Raw genomic sequence first — 18,748 nt, forward strand, 5'->3', positions numbered from 1 at the left:
GGGATTTCTACAAACCTAAGAGAAATTTATAGGTTTGCTTTTTTTGCTAGCTTGATGACTATATTGAATCTCCTAGCTAGAAGCCTCAGACAGTTGTATTGGTAGAATATGCCTCAGAAAAAGGACAGCAGGGTTGGAGGTGAGAGGTTCAGACTTTGAGTCAGGGTAGTTTTGTTATGATTCTGTGTAGTAGGAGCTGCGGTGGGCTGCGTTTTCACCCAGCTCCGCACGGCTAGCTTTACCCAAAATAACAACACACAAATGTATTCTTTTAAACACTGCCTGGCCCATTAGTTCCAGCCTCTTATTGGCTAACTCTCACGTCTCAATTAACCCATTTTTAATAATCTGTGTAGCCCCACGAGGTGTGGTTTACCAGGAAAGATCTTAACCTGCGTCTGTGTCAGGTGGAAGAATCATGGCGACTGACTGACTCAGCTTCTTTCTCCCAGTATTCTGTTCTTTCTACTCCACCCACTTATGTTCTGACCTATCGGGCCAAGCAGTTTCTTTATTAATTAACCAATGACCTTCCCACATCAATTCTTCCTCTTCCTTTGCCATGCACTTAATCCCTGTGAGCCATTTCTAGCCTCGTGGCCATGGATGAATTAACCTCTGACATCCCTTGCTATTTTCTCTAAAAGTGGGACTGGTAAAGGGTTCATGATCATAGATGAGATAAAACCATAACCCAGCACTGGCTATGCTTTACTCAGTCTTGTGAATACTGCTTGACACTGTAGACAGTGACCCCCAATCTGACTTTCAGAAGCTAAGGAGGTGGTAGAAATCCTGGAGAGTTTTGCAGACAGTGTGTATGACTGACATTGGTGAATGGCAAATTCCGCAAGCCACAAAGAATAATCATAGCATATGTAGGTTTTGTGTCTCCGCTCAATAGTCACTTAGTCACTGGCTGAAGGGTCACTCAGCAGAGCTTGAGTGGCATAAGGAGCTGCTGGATTCACCTGGCCTCCCACAGGAAGGAACAGAAGCAGCCTCTCTATCTTCATACACCCAGCTCTGGAAGCCCTGATATGCCAATCTCTGCTGCCTGATGCTCGCCCCAGGCAGAATCAGAGATTCCTTCTGTAAATGCTGACATATTGGAACCTCTATTACAGCACTTCTTTCATAATGCTTCTGGGTTGAAGTTGGTTGTTTGCATTTTGATCTTCTTCTATCTATTTTAACTTGCTTGAGGGCATGGCATATACACATAGTGGATGCTCAGTAATTGTCCGATTAATACAGATCAGAGCACAGAGACAGCTTCATGAGAGCAAGAGCACAGACTCGGGAGCCTGAATTCCCAGGGTTCATATACAAGCTCAGCCCTCTACTCTGTGACCATAGGCAAGTTTCCTTACCTGCAAAATAGAGACATTAATACAACTACCTTATAGGGCTCTTATAGGAGGTAAAAGAGTTAAACAAATGTGAAACACGGTCCTATGTATAGATGGTCGTGTTAATATTTTTTTTACTTTAGTCTTTCTGAGTGTGCTCTCACTTCCTAAGGTTGAATTTGAAATTTGCTCTGTTAGGGAGTCTTTTCATCTGTTCATGCAAGGTTAAGCATTTTCAAGAACAGAGACTGCTCATTCATTTCCCAGTGACCAGATCTAAATAATCACACAGAAACTATATTAATTACAACACTGTTTGGCATATTAGCTCGGGCTTCTTATTAACTAACTCTTACACCTTAAATTAACCCATTTCTATTAATCTGTGCATCATCACATAGTTATAGCTTACCTGAAATGTTCCCCAGTATCTTTCTACCTCAGCAACTACATGGTGTCTCCTTAACTCTGCTCATTCTCTCTATCTTCTCCAGCGTGGCTATAATCTGCCCTGCTGTAGGCCGAAGCAGCAATAAAACATATTCATAGCATACAAAGGGGAATCCCACATCAGGCATTCACCACCCCAGTTTCTCCTTCTTCCCCATTGATGGTACTCATGGCTCTCAATTTAGTTATGTTTCTTTTGTTTTTTGAGACAAGGTTTCTCTGTTTAGCCCTAGTTGTCCTGGAACTTGCTCTGTAAACAAGGCTGGCCTCAAACTCTGTCTCTGCCTCCCAAGTGCTGGGATTAAAGGCGTGTACTACCATCCCTAGCTTGCTAGGTTTCTTTAAAAAGAAAAAAAAAGGTATAAATGCATTCATTAAACATAGACTATAATCTTAGGAGATTTGAAAGTGAATATAAATCCACTTACACTCAGTGAGATGAACAAATGATTTTTTTCCTGAGTACCAGTTTTGATCCACTAATGACAGATGCACCTTAGGAGGGTCCTGAAGACATCTCCTTGTTCAGCAATGACTGTCACAGACACAGAATAGATACACAGCTGCACCACTTGCTGTCCATCTTTACATGGTTTGTTATTAATCATGCAACTTTGCCATTTTCTTTTTCACCTTAAAGATGAGAAGAAGTGCTTTCCTCTCTTGTGACTTCTGATGTAGCTTACCTTGCTGTAGTTTCTGCCTCAGCTTAGGTAGCTAACACTTTTGTCTGGCAGTTGTATTTGCTTTGATGTTTTGAAGTGTCAAAACTTGGCAGGAAAGCTTTTTACTCTGATTAATAGCTTGCTCTAATTACTCTAGCTAGGAGGTAGCTTTAAAAAGAAAATGGAAAGAGAAGGGATTAAGTGAGATGCCTGAGGAAGCTCCTCCTCAAATTTTGGAGTTCTTAGACTCACTTGACCACATTGGAATTTGTTTGTTTTTGGCTTTCCTCCCCTAAAGATAATGGAGGAGGAGGAAAGCTAAGTTAAGTTCCACTGACTGCAAGAGAAATCACTTGAAGAAAGATTCCTCACCTTATCCTCTGAAGAGGAACATGGCATCTCCTCTTCTAAGAAGCAGGGCATGGTTGCTCTTCTCTTCACACATTCAGCGTCTGTCTGAACTATTGGAAGCCTGCTTGTCTTTAGAAGCTTGCTCTTCCCTCTGAATATAGTCAATACAATTGGAACATAGTTAAACTATAATTTAGGGGTGAGTACATAAAAACTTTTTGCTGATTCTACAGTGGATTTCCCTCTTGAGAACAATTTATAATTAAAAAAACAAAAATCACACTGTTTGAATCACAGCAGCATTTATTCCTGCCAACTATGGAAGATTATAAGTAAAGAGCCTAGTTCTCAAGCAGAGAGTGCTAATAAGTTCCCCAAGACAATATTCTGTAAACTTCTGCACCTAGGATGAGTCTTGTTGGAATGTATGGACTTTAAATTTACAGATCTGCGGTTCTTTCTCTACTCTAGTTCATCAGTTTGTTTTTGTTTAAGCACAGAGGGGAAGTCCAGATGCCTGTAGCCCTGTGAAGCAGGTGTCAGTCTGATTGTTTAACATTCTCAGTTCAAGGATGTGAAGAATGATTGCAACCATCTGATCCCCTTGTGCCGGTCTTTAGATCCTGGCGTCTCAATACTTTGTCAGAAATGTGCAGTTTCTGGTGGTGATCTGTTGAGTGACTGCAGTTTGCCGGATGTCGGGTGACCCTGCCTACCATTCTTCTTGTCATTAAGCCAGGGCATTCTCATGTTCCCCAAACACTTTACCCAGCACCTGCCCAGTGTCAGCAATGCGGAAATAAGGAAACACTTTTAATATGATCCCTGTCTTTGTGGAGCTGCAGTTGGAGCCATGCTCTAGGTATCCTCCTATTATCATCCTCTCAGCTCTTTCATGTGTTGAGGGGAGACGGGATAGGATGGAGGAAGGCTGTGCTCTCCACCGCATGAAAAGGTGGTACTTCTTAGTTCAAGAGGTTGTGAGGAGGGGATCCTTGTGGCAGCAAAGGTAAGAAAGAGACTTTGAAAATGGACCCTGGCTGTCTGTCTTCTGCTTAGCCAGTACAGTTGCAGAAAGTCAAGATGGACAGAGGAGGGACATCTTTAATGGCAAAAGGTGGAAGTTCCTCTAAGAGTCAAAGCTGTAAGGGGCACAGGGATCTTGCAGGCCAGCATCTAACTTTTCACGCAGGGGAAATTAAGGCCCACTGGAGGCAGTAGTTTGCTTAACTCAAAACGACAGTTAGTGGAAGACTTCCTTGTAAGTGTGTGAGAAGAAACATGACAGAAAGCAAGACTTTGTGATCTGTATGTTCAGACCAACCTATAAACCTTTCTATGACTAGCAGTTATTACTTCCTTGTCTAGAATTCCCTGAGCATTAAAGAAACCATAACACTTTTTAGTTACCTGATTAGTCCCCAGGAAGTGATCAGATGTGTGGTTTTTTTCAAATGATGATTTTTTTAGTCCAATACTCCCATGTCTCAGGCATGTAATAAAACTTGTCTGTTCTTCATCCCGTTTTTTTTTTAAAGAAAGAAAGAATGATTACTTCCTATTATTGGCACTCTGCCCTATATAGTTCCTCACCTAGCAGTAAGGTAAATGAGGATTAATACAATTGGGCTGTGTTGAGAGGGAATCCTCTCTACAGCAATGGCACCAGGTAGGCACACACACAAAAAAATGCTTTTTTGTTTTAATGTATGTAATGCGGAAATAGAGTTTGTCATCTCACAGGACCTCTGTGAGAGTCCCACTTCTGTCACCTTGTGACCTTGGATGAGTTATTTCACCTCTAAGACCATTTCTCTGTCTGTGAAGTGTGATAGAGTGTGCCTGGGTAACTGCTTGAGCATATCTCTAGACCATGGCTTCCCATGGCCTCCACCCTAATCCAGTGCCTGCTGCGTGTATTACAGGTATTTTTGTTTTAGAATGGGGTCTTAATTTTAATCCTATATTATAGGCTACTGTAGGGATCAGATGAAATATTGGAATCTTATTTTTTAACCATCAGTCTATCTACTGTCTCTGAGAAATACCTTAAACTGAAAGCAAAAAAGAATACAAATGGTGTCTTGTGATTTCTTTCACCTATATCATTGATCATTCTCCATTCATGTTCTACCCACATCATTGTTTCTCCTTTTCCCAGCCTCACAGGAAAATAATGGAGACATATACAAAGCTCTTAGATGTAACTGACCTTGTGCACCTTTAATTGAGGAAGGATTTGCTAAAGTGCCACCACCACCCACCAGTGGTTTACTTTACAACCCACGTCCTGGCTCAACTGACTGTTGACTGTATAATTTGTGTAGTTTTGTTCCGCTGCTTTAGGGCAAAATCTTTTGAGTTGTCATTTAATGGGATTGATAATTGGCTTATGATGAATATTCATTGTGACTAATGACTTTGGGCACATTTTACACATACTATCTATTCTACCAAGTGAGATATTTGATAGAATCATTTTTTTCAACTTGCACTTTAATTAAATATTCACAATACCGCTTTTTTGACTATGTTTCTTATTGTACACTTTCATTACATAAGATTTTATACTCTCTAGGGAATTAGTATAGCCCTTCAGATTCCTACATGTGATGCTATATAGGACTTTTATATCATTTCTGGATCAGTGTAAATAAACAGAGTCCCCATTGCAGTCATCTTAGCCACTGTTCTTAGTGGTACACAGAATGGGTGGTCACTTTGTATTTTGGAAAAGAGCCAAACAATCTCCACTTACTTTGTTTGTTTTTTTTTTTTTTTTTGGTTTTTCTTTTTTTTTAATTAATTAATTAATTTATTTATTAACGATTTCTGTCTCCTCCCTGTCACTGCCTCCCATTTCCCTCCCCCTCCCCCAATCAACTCCCCATCTCTCATCAGCCCGAAGACCAGTCAGGGTTCCCTGCCCTGTGGGGAGTCCAAGGACCTCCCACCTCCTTCCAGGTCTAGTAAGGTGAACATCCAAACAGCCTAGGCTCCCACAAAGCCAGTACGTGCAGTAGGATCAAAACCCAATGCCATTGTTCTTGAGTTCTCAGTAGTCCTCATTGTCTGCTATGTTCAGCAAGTCCGGTTTTTATCCCATGCTTTTTCAGACCCAGGCCAGCTGGCCTTGGTGAGTTCCCAGTAGAACATCCCCATTGTCTCAGTGTGTGGGTGCACCCCTCATGGCCCTGAGTTCCTTGCTCGTGCTCCCTCTCCTTCTGCTCCTGATTTGGACCTTGAGATTTCTGGCCGGTGCTCCAATGTGGGTCTCTGTCTCTGTCTCCTTTCATCGCCTGATGAAGGTTAATATCCAGGAGGATGACTATATGGTTTTTTTTGGGGGGGTTCACCTTCTTATTTAGCTTCTCTAGGATCACTAATTATAGGCTCAATGTCCTTTATTTATGGCTAGAAACCAAATATGAGTGAGTACATTCCATGTTCCTCTTTTTGGGTCTGGCTTACCTCACTCAGGATAGTGTTTTCTATTTCTGTCCATTTGCATGCAAAATTCAAGAAGTCATTGTTTTTTACTGCTGAGTAGTACTCTAATACGTATATATTCCATACTTTCTTCATCCATTCTTCCATTGAAGGGCATCTAGGTTGTTTCCAGGTCCTGGCTATTACAAACAATGCTGCTATGAACATAGTTGAGCATATACTTTTGTTGTATGATAGGGCATCTCTTGGGTATATTCCCAAGAGTGGTATTTGTTTGTTTTCTTAATCAAATGGGTGAATGTGTCTCACCCAAATTGTAGAGATTTGACCTTAGAAACTCTCTAATGGAGCACCTTAAAAGCTTCTGGCTTTGTTTGTTTTTAATGAAGTTTTAAAAATCTTATCATTTAATCTGGTATATTTATTTGAGATTAAGGAGTAATGGTAAAAATGATGCCTGGAGATTAGATTTGGCTCAAAATAGTTCAAGCAAACAAGAAACAGGAAATCAAGTTCCACCTCAAACAAAAGCATCCTAGTGAATAACATGACAATCACAAACAAATTTATATATTATTGTTACTTGGTACCAAATAGATTTTTTTAGCACTTATATATTTATAAAATTAATTTTGGCTTTTAAATTTATCTATTTAATGTGCTATAGAACTACAGCATAGACACAGGAGTAGGTGGGTGGGTGGATGGATGGATGGATGGATAGATGGATAGATGGCTTAATTTTTCCAAAAGTGATATATTTGTATATCTAAGCTGGTCCTTGTTTTGGAATGTGAGTTTGTGGAACTAATGAAATGTTGACTATGCTTATTATGTAAGCCAACCTACTAGGCTATCTTTATGTTGTAGTTCACTCAGTGTGCACACTGCATTGACAAGCACTTAGATGCATTCAGTTGACAAGTGTGGAGATGGAAAAGAGGACTTCGTGTACTTCATTCACAGCCAGGGGGTCTTCAGTCTATTCCAGTTCAATTAGTAACAGAGAGTCAAGGTAAGACTTCAGAGAGGAAAGAAGCGCTCCTTCAGAGGCCTGCGAGAAGAATGCTCACAGAACAAACCCCAGCAGGTTTGAGAGATGAGTGGAATGGTGTGAGGGAAGGAAAGAGGTTTATAGCTTTTACTTTTTGTATTCTTTTACTTCTGCAAATGATGTGCCACCTTGGGAGGCAGCTGAGGTTGGCTGAGATGCTTCTTCTCAAATAGACCAGAACTGGCACAGGCATTCTATTCCAGCTGAGCCCTAGAGGCTGGCAAGCAACATCAACAAGAATGCTCTGGCAGCTGGTTAAAGATGAGCCAAAGAACTGGTGCTCAAGGCTGTTGTGAGCCCCCAGCCAAACTTGCAGATGCCATCAAAGTAAAGGAGATTTGTCCTCCATTCCTCATCACCAGCTATGTTTGTCCTTCTAAAACCCTTGAGAAACTGATCATAGCAGTCTTATGTGTGGCAGCTACCTCTATGAGAGAACTGACAGAATGGACTAGCACAGGTGATTGGGGACCTCGGTGCCTGGGACCAGCTGTCCACACTCCCTGGATCTACTCTGCACATGTACCTGACTTAAAGAATGAGTGAAAAGAGTGGGTGAGGGACATAGCACCCTGGCTTCAATACACAGCTTTAACAACTGTGAAGCATTAGCAACATATCCAGTTTAAACTGGTTGTTTTTACTAACCTCTGGGATTCTTTTCACTGGGTATTGCCATGTCACTCTTTCACCACATAAATGTCCCTCTGTCAACAAAGGCCAGTTTCCAGCTTCCAAAAAAAGTTTCCAAAAAGACCAATAGTGACAGGCTTCCTAGAAACCAAAAAAAAAAAAAAAAAAACAAGGAAAAAGAGATAGAAACATATATTGTTGGCTGTTATCACTTAGTAACTGGGTCTACAGGGTTGTCATATTGAACTTTACAGAGATTGTATTGCTTTTTACTATCTTTCCCTATCTACTTTTAATTTTATCAGTTACTGCTTGTACTGTCATCTCTGGCTCTTAAGAAAAGAATAAAGAGAAGAAACACAATGCAGGAGCTTGTTGATAGAAGTGGGGAAGGGTAATCCCACAAAGGATGCTGGCGCAATAGATCAACTAGGTGGAAGAAGTAGACTCTTACCTCAGATCTAAAGACCATATTTTGGAGTTAGATGCTTGTAGAAATTTTGGAGATATTTCTTTGGACAAAGAGTGGTGCTCATCACTAAAGAAAAGGCTTGTCCACACAGTCATTCAAACCTCTTCTCTCAGAGACTTGAAGAAAATGAAGATTAACTTGTCAAAAACATCACATCGAATGATATTCTTTCTAAGTCCTCGGTGTTTGCTTATAAATCAATTTAAAAGATACTAGCTCTCCTTTTAAAAGTCAGGAAAGAAAGGAACAGGCTTAAGAAATAGGACTTATTACCTAAGAAATAGAGTCAAGTAAACATGACAAAAAATATTCATCCTCCATGCTAATCAGAGGGATGAAAAATAAAAGTGAAATGGAAGTAGGTTTAAACCTGACTACCGTGCTTAGTCCCGATGAGGCAGCGTGAGCCTCTGCCCTGTCAGTTAAACTTGCACAGACATCTTCACTTACATTCCTCTGCCTGCTGAGTACCTTGGTACTGTGTCTGTAAGCCATAGTTAGCTCTGGAATCTGCATCAGAAATCATCTATCCAAATGCAAATGTGTAACTCCATGATAGAGAGCAGCAAAATGGGCATAAGGAATACACTGAAAATGGTGAGAGGATGTGATTCCTAAGACGATTTAAGGATGTAGGAAAGTGGTATCAGATAATGTCAATATAAAAAGAGAAAGCATTATATTTACAGTCATTCTAGTTTCATTAGAAAAGAAACTATAAGTGCTTACATGTCCGATACCCTAAAATGTTAAATAATTTTCAAAAAATACTAATTCTTTTATCATATTCTTCATTTTTTCAAATTTACATTCTAAATGTACATGAACTTTAAAGTCTTTTATTCATTCATTTTCATTTTTGGGGGGGCGGGGGAGTGATCCTGGGGATTGGACCTGAATCTCAGGCATACTAGGCAAGCACTACCACTGAGCTGCACCCCTGCCCCAGCCTCATCTTAGCTAATCAGGGAACAAGGCACGAAATGTATATTTTGAAGAGAAAGTCTATTGCATTGAGGTGGAGTGGGCACATCTGACTTGAAGTTGTTTTTGCTGTGACTTTGAGTCCTTAATTTTGGCAGCACCTCCCTCAACTTTGCCGTGAGATCTGACTTTCTGTTCCTCTCTTTTCCAGCTAACTGCCTGTATCCATGGCTCAGCGGCCATGCTCTACCCCATGTACTGGCAACACGTGTACATACCGGTGCTGCCCCCACACCTGCTGGATTACTGCTGGTAAGGCTGCCCAGAATCCTGTCTTCCCCTTTCTTCTCCATAAATGACCTGTAAATGTAAAGGCTTTAGCCTGTAACAGCAGCAGGTAACACTAAGTTAAAAAATAGTCTAAATGTTACTGGGTTTGGAGCACTTGACAACAAAGTGCTTTATGACATGACTTTCTGAAGGGATCAAGAGAGTAGCTGTGATTTTTAGCACTTCTCACTGTAGAGAAGCCAAGCGCCAAGAAATTGTATATTTTTTCCCACTAATACACATTGGAAACTGGTAACAGGAACCATTGGGATCTTTAAGATCCCTTGGGTTTCAGCAATACCCTGGCATGTCCCAGCCGACTTGCTTTTAAATGTAATTTTGGCCTTCTAAATTTGTTTTCCCTCCCTTTCCTTTTTGCAGACCTTCTCGTACTTCTTTTTGTTAATTTCTTTGTTTTATTTTACTGTTTTCTTTTTTGAGACAGGATTTTACTATATATCCTAAGCCAGCCTCAAGCTCACAACAGTCTTCCTGCCTCAGCTTCCTGAGTGCTAGGATTATCAATGTGTCACCGCACCCAGTCGTGTAATCCGCTGATCTCTTCTTCCAGGAATTGACTGTTGGGTATGTGTTAGTGGAGGAAAGGAAAGAAGCCTTGTATCCACACATCATTGGTTTGAGACTCTCCTTCTCTATCTGCAAGTTGAAGTTGTTCAGACAGAATTCTGTTTCTGAGATGACATACCATACAGGGTTGGATGGCTTGTGGGAAGCGCAATACTTGCAAAAGCACCCTCACTGCCTCCAGGAGTGTGCTGAAGATGGTGCTCTATTTGATATCTTGGATCTGTTTTCCTTATGAATGATTTCTCTCTGGTGTAGTGTATTAAGAAGCGTTGTCTTAAACAGTTCGTATTAGTTGATGTTGATAAGGGCTCATAGTACCCTTGGCATCTGCCAGAAATTGGAGCTTCAAGAGAAAGGCTTTATTTGGGGGACCAGAGCCCTTCTTAGGATCGGATACTTTGAGATTGGCCATTGATTCAGGATGATGGAGGTCAGTCAACCATGATGTTTGTTTTTTTTTTTTTCAATCCTCTCTGAAAAGGGTAGGCACCTTGTGTGCTAGAAGCTTAGAAGCTTAGAGGTATTATGGTCACCCAAATTTGGATGTTTTAGGTTCAGCTTCTTCCCAAGAAGCCACATGTCTAAGAGCACAGTGCTGAGTGAGCTGCCTCTTTCTCTGTATTGTGATCTTTCTGGTCCTGATGGGTTTTCTCAGTCATACTTTCTCTCAATTCTGCACTAGATGTATAAATTTTAGAAGAGTAAATTCTAGAAGACTGTAGATTGTTGCCCCCTCGGGTTTTTTTTGTTGTTGTTGTTTTGTTTTGTTTTGTTTTTTGTATTTCAAGACAGGGTTTCTCTGTGTAGCCTTGGCTATCCTGGAACTCATTCTGTAGAGCAGGCTGGCACAGGCTGGCTCTGAACTCACAGAGAGATCCACCTGCCTCTGCCTCCTGAGTGCTGGGATTAAAGGATGGACATGATTGCTTCCCTTTTTTGGTGGGGATGGGGTGTGTGGGTTGGAGACAAAGTTTCTCTGTTTTGCCTTGGCTGTCCTAGAACTCACTCTATAGATCAACTGACTTGGAAGTGGGATTAAAGGTGTGCTCCACCACCTTCACCCTGGAATTTTTTTTTATTATTAAAAATTTCCACCTCCACCCCGCCTCCCGTTTTCCTCCCCGTCCACCCATTCCCCTCCCTCTCCAGTCCAAAGAGCAGTCAGGGTTCCCTGCCCTGTGGGAAGTCCAAGGTCCTCCCCCCTCCATCCAGGTCTAAGAAGGTGAGCATCCAAACAGGCTAGGCTCCCACAAAGCCAGTACATGCAGTAGGATCAAAACCCCGTGCCATTGTCCTTGGCTTCTCAGCAGCCCTCATTGTCCACCATGTTCAGAGAGTCCAGTTTTATCCCATGCTTTTTCAGTCCCAGTCCAGCTGGCCTTGGTGAGCTCCCATTAGATCGGCCCCACCGTCACAGTGGGTGGGCGCACCCCTCGCGGTCCTGACTTCCTTGCTCATGTTCTCCCTCCTTCTGCTCCTCATTGGGACCTTGGGAGCTCAGTTCATTGCTCCAATGTGGGTCTCTGTCTCTATCTCCGTCCATCGCCAGATGAAGGTTCTATGGTGATATGCAAGATGTTCATCAGTATGGCTATAGGATCGGGCCATTTCAGGCTCCCTCTCCTCAGCTGCCCAAGGAACTAGCTGGGGGCATCTCCCTGGATCCCGGAACCCTTCTAGAGTCAAGTCTCTTGCCAACCCTAAAATGACTCCCTTAATTAAGATATATACTTTCCTGCTCCCATATCCACCCTTCCTTTATCCCAACCATCCCATTCCCCCAAGTTCTCCCCATTCTCACTTTTCTCTCCCCATCTCCCCTTTCCCCCATTCCAACCCACCCCCAAGTTCCCAATTTTTGCCAGGCAATCTTATCTACTTCCAATATCCTGGAGGATAACTATATATTTTTCTTTGGGTTCACCTTATTTAGCTTCTCTAGGATCACAAATTATAGGCTCAATGTCCTTTATTTATGGCTAGAAACCAATTATCAGTGAGTACATCCCATGTTCATCTTTTTGGGTCTGGCTTACCTCACTCAGGATAGTGTTTTCTGTTTTCATCCATTTGCATGCAAAATTCAACATGTCATTGTTTTTTACCGCTGAGTAGTACTCTAATATGTATATATTCCATACTTTCTTCATCCATTCTTCCATTGAAGAGCATCTAGGTTGTTTCCAGGTCGTGGCTATTACAAATAATGCTGCTATGAACATAGTTGAACAAATGCTTTTGTAGTATGATAGGGCATCTCTCTTGGGTATATTCCCAAGAATGGTATTGCTAGGTCCTCAGGTAGGTTGATCCCAAATTTCCTGAGGAACCGCCACACTGCTTTCCAAAGTGGTTGCACAAGTTTGCATTCCCACCAGTAATGGATGAGTGTACCCCTCACTCCACATCCTCTCCAGCAAAGGCTATCATTGGTGTTTTTTATTTTAGCCATTCTGACAGGTGTAAGATGGTATCTCAAAGTTGTTTTGATTTGCATTTCCCTGATCGCTAAGGAGGTTGAGCATGACCTTAAGTGTCTTTTGGCCATTTGAATTTCTTCTGTTGAGAATTCTCTGTTCAGTTCAGTGCCCCATTTTTTGATTGAGTTAATAAGCATTTTAAAGTCTAGTTTCTTGAGTTCTTTATATATTTTGGAGATCAGACCTTTGTCTGTTGCGGGGTTGGTGAAGATCTTCTCCCAGTCAGTAGGTTGCCTTTTTGTCTTAGTGACAGTGTTCTTTGCTTTACAGAAGCTTCTCAGTTTCTGGAGGTCCCATTTATTCAATGTTGCCCTTAATGTCTGTGCTTCTGGAGTAATACGTAGGAAGTGGTCTCCTGTACCCATGTGTTGTAGAGTACTTCCCACTTTCTCTGAAATTTAAAAAAAAAAAAATCTTTCTTATTTATGTATTATTTGTGTATGAATATTTGGCTGAATATATGCTAGTGCCCAGGCCAGAAAAAGAGGGTGTTGGATCCTCTGAGACTGGAGTTACAGATAGTTGTGAGCCACCATGTAGATACTGTGTAATTGAGCACAGGTCCTTTGCAAGAGCAGCCAGTGCTCTACTGCTGAACCATCTCTCAAGCACCTTGTAGAGTGTTTCTTGGTTGATCAGGAACTGTGCCCACATTGTGTTGCCATGTCTTTTTACACTTTGCTGTATTCTGGAAGTTGTTCCTTGTTAAAAAATGCCTTCCAGATACTCTAGGTCTAGATTTCATTTTGATCCCTTGGAGAACAGGTAGGAGGGTTTGTATGTTTTTAAATAGAGAAGGATTGAGGTATGAAGCCTTTGTAATAGATTTACCTTATTTGGGGCCCCTGCTTTCTTCAGGAGTGTTTTTAGACCCCAACACTCCTTCAGCATCCCACTTCTGTGCAAATTCTGTGTCTCCTGTCCCCTGGGAAACCATGAGTGTTGTGCTGTCTCCATCAGCCACTACTCCTGCCATTTCCAGGTCAAGGTGAAGATCACAGGCTTATGTCCCTACAGCTATGTCATGGTGCCTCTGTGTTCTTTGGTTCCTTACACAGCATCTAGGAACCTGTCTCACTGCCCTGTCACTGCTGTCTGCTTTTCTACAAGTCTGTGTCCCATCTATTTAGACTTTCTCAACTTCGTTCTACCCCTATCATTGCCATTTCTGTGCCTTTGGAAGCCACACTGTAGCCCCTCACACTCACACTGGTATTGTTTGTCAACTGTACAGAAGTGACCTTCCTCCCTCAAAAAAACCCATTGATTAGCATAGAGAGGGTTGAGCTAAGATGACTCACCTAGTCTTATCTCAAGTCCATCACTGCCTGGCTACACAGCTTAGAGAATGTAGGTTTGCTTCTAGGAATCTCTGCCCTTATCTGAAGAGGGCCTCCTCCAATCCTTCTTAAACACAGGGTGACTCTGGACACTATGCAACCATTTGAAAGCGCTTTCATTGCCCCTTTCTCCTTTTTACTTTTCATTCTCACTGTTTTGATTACAGCTTCCTCCTAACCTCATTGTAGCTTCCTCTCTATCCTTCCTGTTTATTAACTCTACCAAATTTGCTTGCCTTCCTGCTTGCACTGGACCTTCATGGGGTTTTCCATGTGATGAATAATTGTGCAATATTGCAGACACAACACCTAGTCAAGGCCTAGATGTCATTCACTTTCGATCAAGAGGCACTTAGATGGTGGGGTGTTGAAGATAGATATGAGAAGGGGTACCCCAGCATCTTCCTGTCTGCTCCTTCTCTAACAGATACTTCTGGGGAATTCTAAGGGCCATTGCATGTGGGACCTGCTAGAAAATGGTGCTGCCCATTCTCAGCTCTCCCTACTCCTTTACTCTCAGCCCTTTCTACACTCATCATGGTCAGGCCAAAGGTGAGGCTTTTTGCTCAGGTGAGGTCTAGTGAGGAGGGGCAGATAGCCTGCCTGAATCCCAAGGCCTGTTACTCTTGAGCCATTCTCTGTCTTTTCTTTTCCTGCCCTGGAGGAAGAAGGAACAGTCTATCCAAAACTGGCATCTGCACCTGGGCTGGGGCTCTGCCTCCTGAGACTTGTCTGGGTACATAGGGCTTTTTTTCTCCCCTTCCCCCTCATTTTCCACTCTCTACAAAGGTCTGCAGGCCCTGGCTCCTCAGGCAGACCTTTGCCTATTTGTCATTCTTTTTTGAGCTTCTAAACCACTCATTCTTAGTTTTTCCAACGACAACTATATCAGTGGAAAGAACGTGTTTGTCATCTGGTAGTATTTGTTGTCATTGTTTAGATGGAAGATAGTAGAATTGAACAGAAGATCAAAGAGAAAAGTACAGGGAAGCTAGAAGGAAAGCTAAAGCATGAGACCCACGGGAAAGAGGAAGGAGAGAGAAGAGGGAAGGTTGGGGAAGTTAGGAGATAGCCTCACAGAGTGACCCCCAGCACAGTTAGCATGGAGAACCCCTCTTTCATGTATAACAGACAGCCTCACAGGCACAAGCCTTTTCCAGACATGTGACCTTTCCCTCTGACTTCCACATGGAGAGAGACACATTACCCATCACATGTGCGCGCTCACACACACACACACACACACACACACACACACACACACACACTACAGTGAAACTCAGAGTGTTTTCAAAGGCAGCCTAGAATCCCACACGGAGCTGGTTGCAGTACTTAATACTATGTTTCAATAGGAGTGCATGGGCTTTGGAGTTCAGGGATGGCAGCACTCAGAGAACTGACAGAGCCCCCCCTTGCCAAAAAGTTCAGCTTTAGAATTTCATTATTTAGAAAGTTCTGTTGCTAAATTATTAGCTGTTTTAAAACTATAAGCTTGTGTGTAGTCGCACACATCTATGTAATCCTAGTCCTTAGAAGTCTGAAACAGAAAGTTTACTTCAAATCCAAGGCTAGCTTGGGCTACATATCAAGTACCAAGTCCCCCAAGGGTTGTATAGCAACACCCTCAAGCACACACACACACACTATCCAGCAGCTTATAATTCAAAATCACAGAGAGTAAAATGTCTCTGTGATAGCAGTGGTTAAGTCTGCTAGGCCCCAGTCACTGGACGCCCTCTTACCTCTGTGACCTCATCCTATCCTCCCAATAGCCCTACATAGCCCTACAGAGCAGGTTTTATCAGCACTACTTCATGGGTCAGTAAACTAAGGCCCCAAAGGGTTTAGTAGCTTGTCTCAGATTCACACTGTGTTTTATGTGATTCTGGTCTCATGGTCATAAGCAAGAACTATATGTACATACACACATCCTAACATTCAGATCTGCAAACATCAAAATATTTAACAATGACTTGTGATGGAGAAGAGACTACTTCAGCTTGCTTTTAGTACAGTTTTTATTATTTCTATAATGAAATAGAACTTTTATTATTGAATGCTTTCTTTTGAAAAAAACAACAAAAAATAAGTTATTTATCATAGTCAGTTTTTCATTGTAACCACTGTCTCTCCTGTTTTGTTTGCGCGGTGTTTGTTTTGTTCTCTTCCTTCTGATTTTCACTGAAGGCTGTCCCAGGTTTTCTTTCCAATGTCATCTCTCATATCATCATTCAAGAATTGTGTCATAGTCTGCTGAGCCACAGGCATGTTAGCAATTCAGACTTGGAATAGAAGACTTATCAAGGAAGGGTGCTGAGTCTGCCATCCCAAACTCACAGTTGAGCTCTGCATTCATTTTCTGATGCCTAACCATCTTTGTGATGAGCCCGGGCCCCCCACCCCCATGTTTGTACAATGTGTCTTTCTCCTAGTCTTTGGTTTTCACAAAGAACTTTATGACATCTGACCAAGGATGGTTTCAGGCCAGTGGGGAGTGGCATCTGCTTGTAACCATAAGATATAAGTGTGATGAAATGAAAAGACCACAGGAGAAGAAGGCAGGCCCTCCAGTCAAGGCTTAACTTGATCATTTTAGTCTGATGTAACTGTTCTGGGCCGAAAGTAAAAATGTCATGAAAATTGAGTCAGTGTTAATTACTCTAGTCTATTGAGATCCTTGACTTGAAAGTCACCAAGTTGAGTTGAATCCTTGGTGGCTGGAGCCAGCAGGGATAACTAGCATTTTAAGCAAAGGGCTGGGAGCCCACAACATGTAAATCTGAGGGAGGTTTGTTCTTCTGCAGATGATTTAAATGTCAAGTACATCCCCTTGCAGGGGATACACAAGTGGAATCTGAAAACTATTATCTCCTGTAGAAATGAACTCTCAATTTGCTCACCACACAGGAAGGGCGGATTCTAGTCATTTTCACTGCCAGCAGGTGCCCTTTCTATGCATAATAGACTTCACAAGTGTAATTAACACATGAGGACCACTGCTGCCAGGTACATGCTGCTAGGATTTTTCAGGACAACAGTGCTGGCCACATAAGCCTGTCACATGGCACTTGAAGATGAGATGTTCATTGACCTCTAGACAAAGACATGTTAAATGGGGCTGAACCTAACCCCTGCTGTGAGCATCACAGGTCATGCTCCGTGAGCTCCTGGGACCCCAGAAGCTATATGCAGGCTTTAGTTGAACAGAAGCTAGAAGAACAGAGCTGTAGTTTGCGTGCAGTTAATAATTTAAAGGATGAGCACCCTGCAATTATATGGAACAGTCTAATTGTACATGCACAAATACAACAACCAATTATCTGAGTTAACTTTAATTAGAACTATAATCACAAATTTTCATTATCTAAATGAGTCAGTTTAGTACAAATGGGTTCCCTTAAATATTTTCCAAATTAATTTTGTTCTGTCCCTTCTTCATGTTGACAGAGGGTAGTAAAGTAGAGAGTACTTAGGATTTGAGCTTCCACAGATCTGGATTCAAATCTCAGTCTTCTTTTATTTAACCTCTGATGTACACTGTCTTTTTTCTGTAAAATGGGTACAGTTTACCTATTTTAAGGAGTGACTGTGTAAATCCCAAGTACAATTATCAGGTATGACAGAGTGATTGCTCTTGTCACCATCACACAGGATATGAGTTTTAGTTTCTGGAAGGTCTAGTTGACAACAAATATTTCTCTTGCTTTTGCTGCCTCAAGAGACAAACTTTATAACTCATTTTCTCTTTTACCCATGAGATTGTTTTTATTTTGACTTTTGTATTTAACTTGAGTTATTGTATGGTTGTTTTCATTTGCAGCTGTGGCATAAGAATGAAAAGAAAAGAAACAAAAGCAGATGGCAGAGAAAACGAAAGGAGTAAGACATTTCCAGCCCTTATGAATATTTAAAAACATGTGCTGCTGGTTCCTTTAGATCTGTGCCATTTCTTTGACTTTGAACATGAGAATGAGAATGTTGCCTACCTTAGCTGATAGCATTTCTGAGTTTTGCCCACCCTGGAAAGCCTTCCATTTGGGAACAGAAGGATTAACTTGCAGGTGAGGGTCAGTACTGCCTTTCATATTAGCACTCACCATCTATGGAAAATGTGTGTGGTGAGTCCTTTCTAAACACCACTGTAGGATTTCAAAATTGAGCTATAATTTATTGACTCTTTCTTATATGGGAGGAAATTGAAGTTCAGAGAGGTTAAGACTGAACTACTGTCACTTATGTAAGAAATAATAGAGACTTCACTTGAAAGACAAGACCTTCTGGTGCCAAAGCTTTCCTTACTAGTGTCTTCAAATGTCAGAGAATGAGCTGTAGTTATTACCAAGATTTGTGAAAAAGTCCATCTAATCTTGTTGACATTTTACTTATTATAGGTGTTGTGTTGTTGTTATTTAATTATATGTTTGCTCAACAATATTTGTAGAGTACTTAATAAGTAGCAAGCACCATGCATCTTGGATTCCTGTAAAAACCATATGGGACTGCCCATAGGCTCTGCTTGTCCTTCCTTCCTCCTTCAGAAATATTCCGGAATAAGTGCCACAAACTGGCCCTAAGATGTTTGGCATCTTCTAGGCACTTGTTCACATACTTTGGTGATAAAATATTTTCAAGGCATATTAAAAATAAGTTCATTTTTCC

General features: G+C 41.6%; 1 protein-coding gene across 16 annotated transcripts in view; it reads left to right on the forward strand.

Annotated features, from left to right (window-relative positions):
• The window catches only part of Dennd1a (DENN domain containing 1A), a 545,127-nt gene that overhangs the window by 312,735 nt on the left and 213,644 nt on the right, over window positions 1-18,748 (forward strand). For all 16 annotated transcript variants that reach the window (XM_075986076.1, XM_075986082.1, XM_075986085.1 and 13 more), the window contains one exon: window positions 9,563-9,663. In XM_075986076.1, the coding sequence (XP_075842191.1) occupies window positions 9,563-9,663 (101 nt within the window). The remainder of the gene's footprint in view (window positions 1-9,562; window positions 9,664-18,748) is intronic.

Source organism: Microtus pennsylvanicus, chromosome 9, assembly GCF_037038515.1.
Source record: "Microtus pennsylvanicus isolate mMicPen1 chromosome 9, mMicPen1.hap1, whole genome shotgun sequence".
Taxonomy (NCBI): domain Eukaryota; kingdom Metazoa; phylum Chordata; class Mammalia; order Rodentia; family Cricetidae; genus Microtus; species Microtus pennsylvanicus.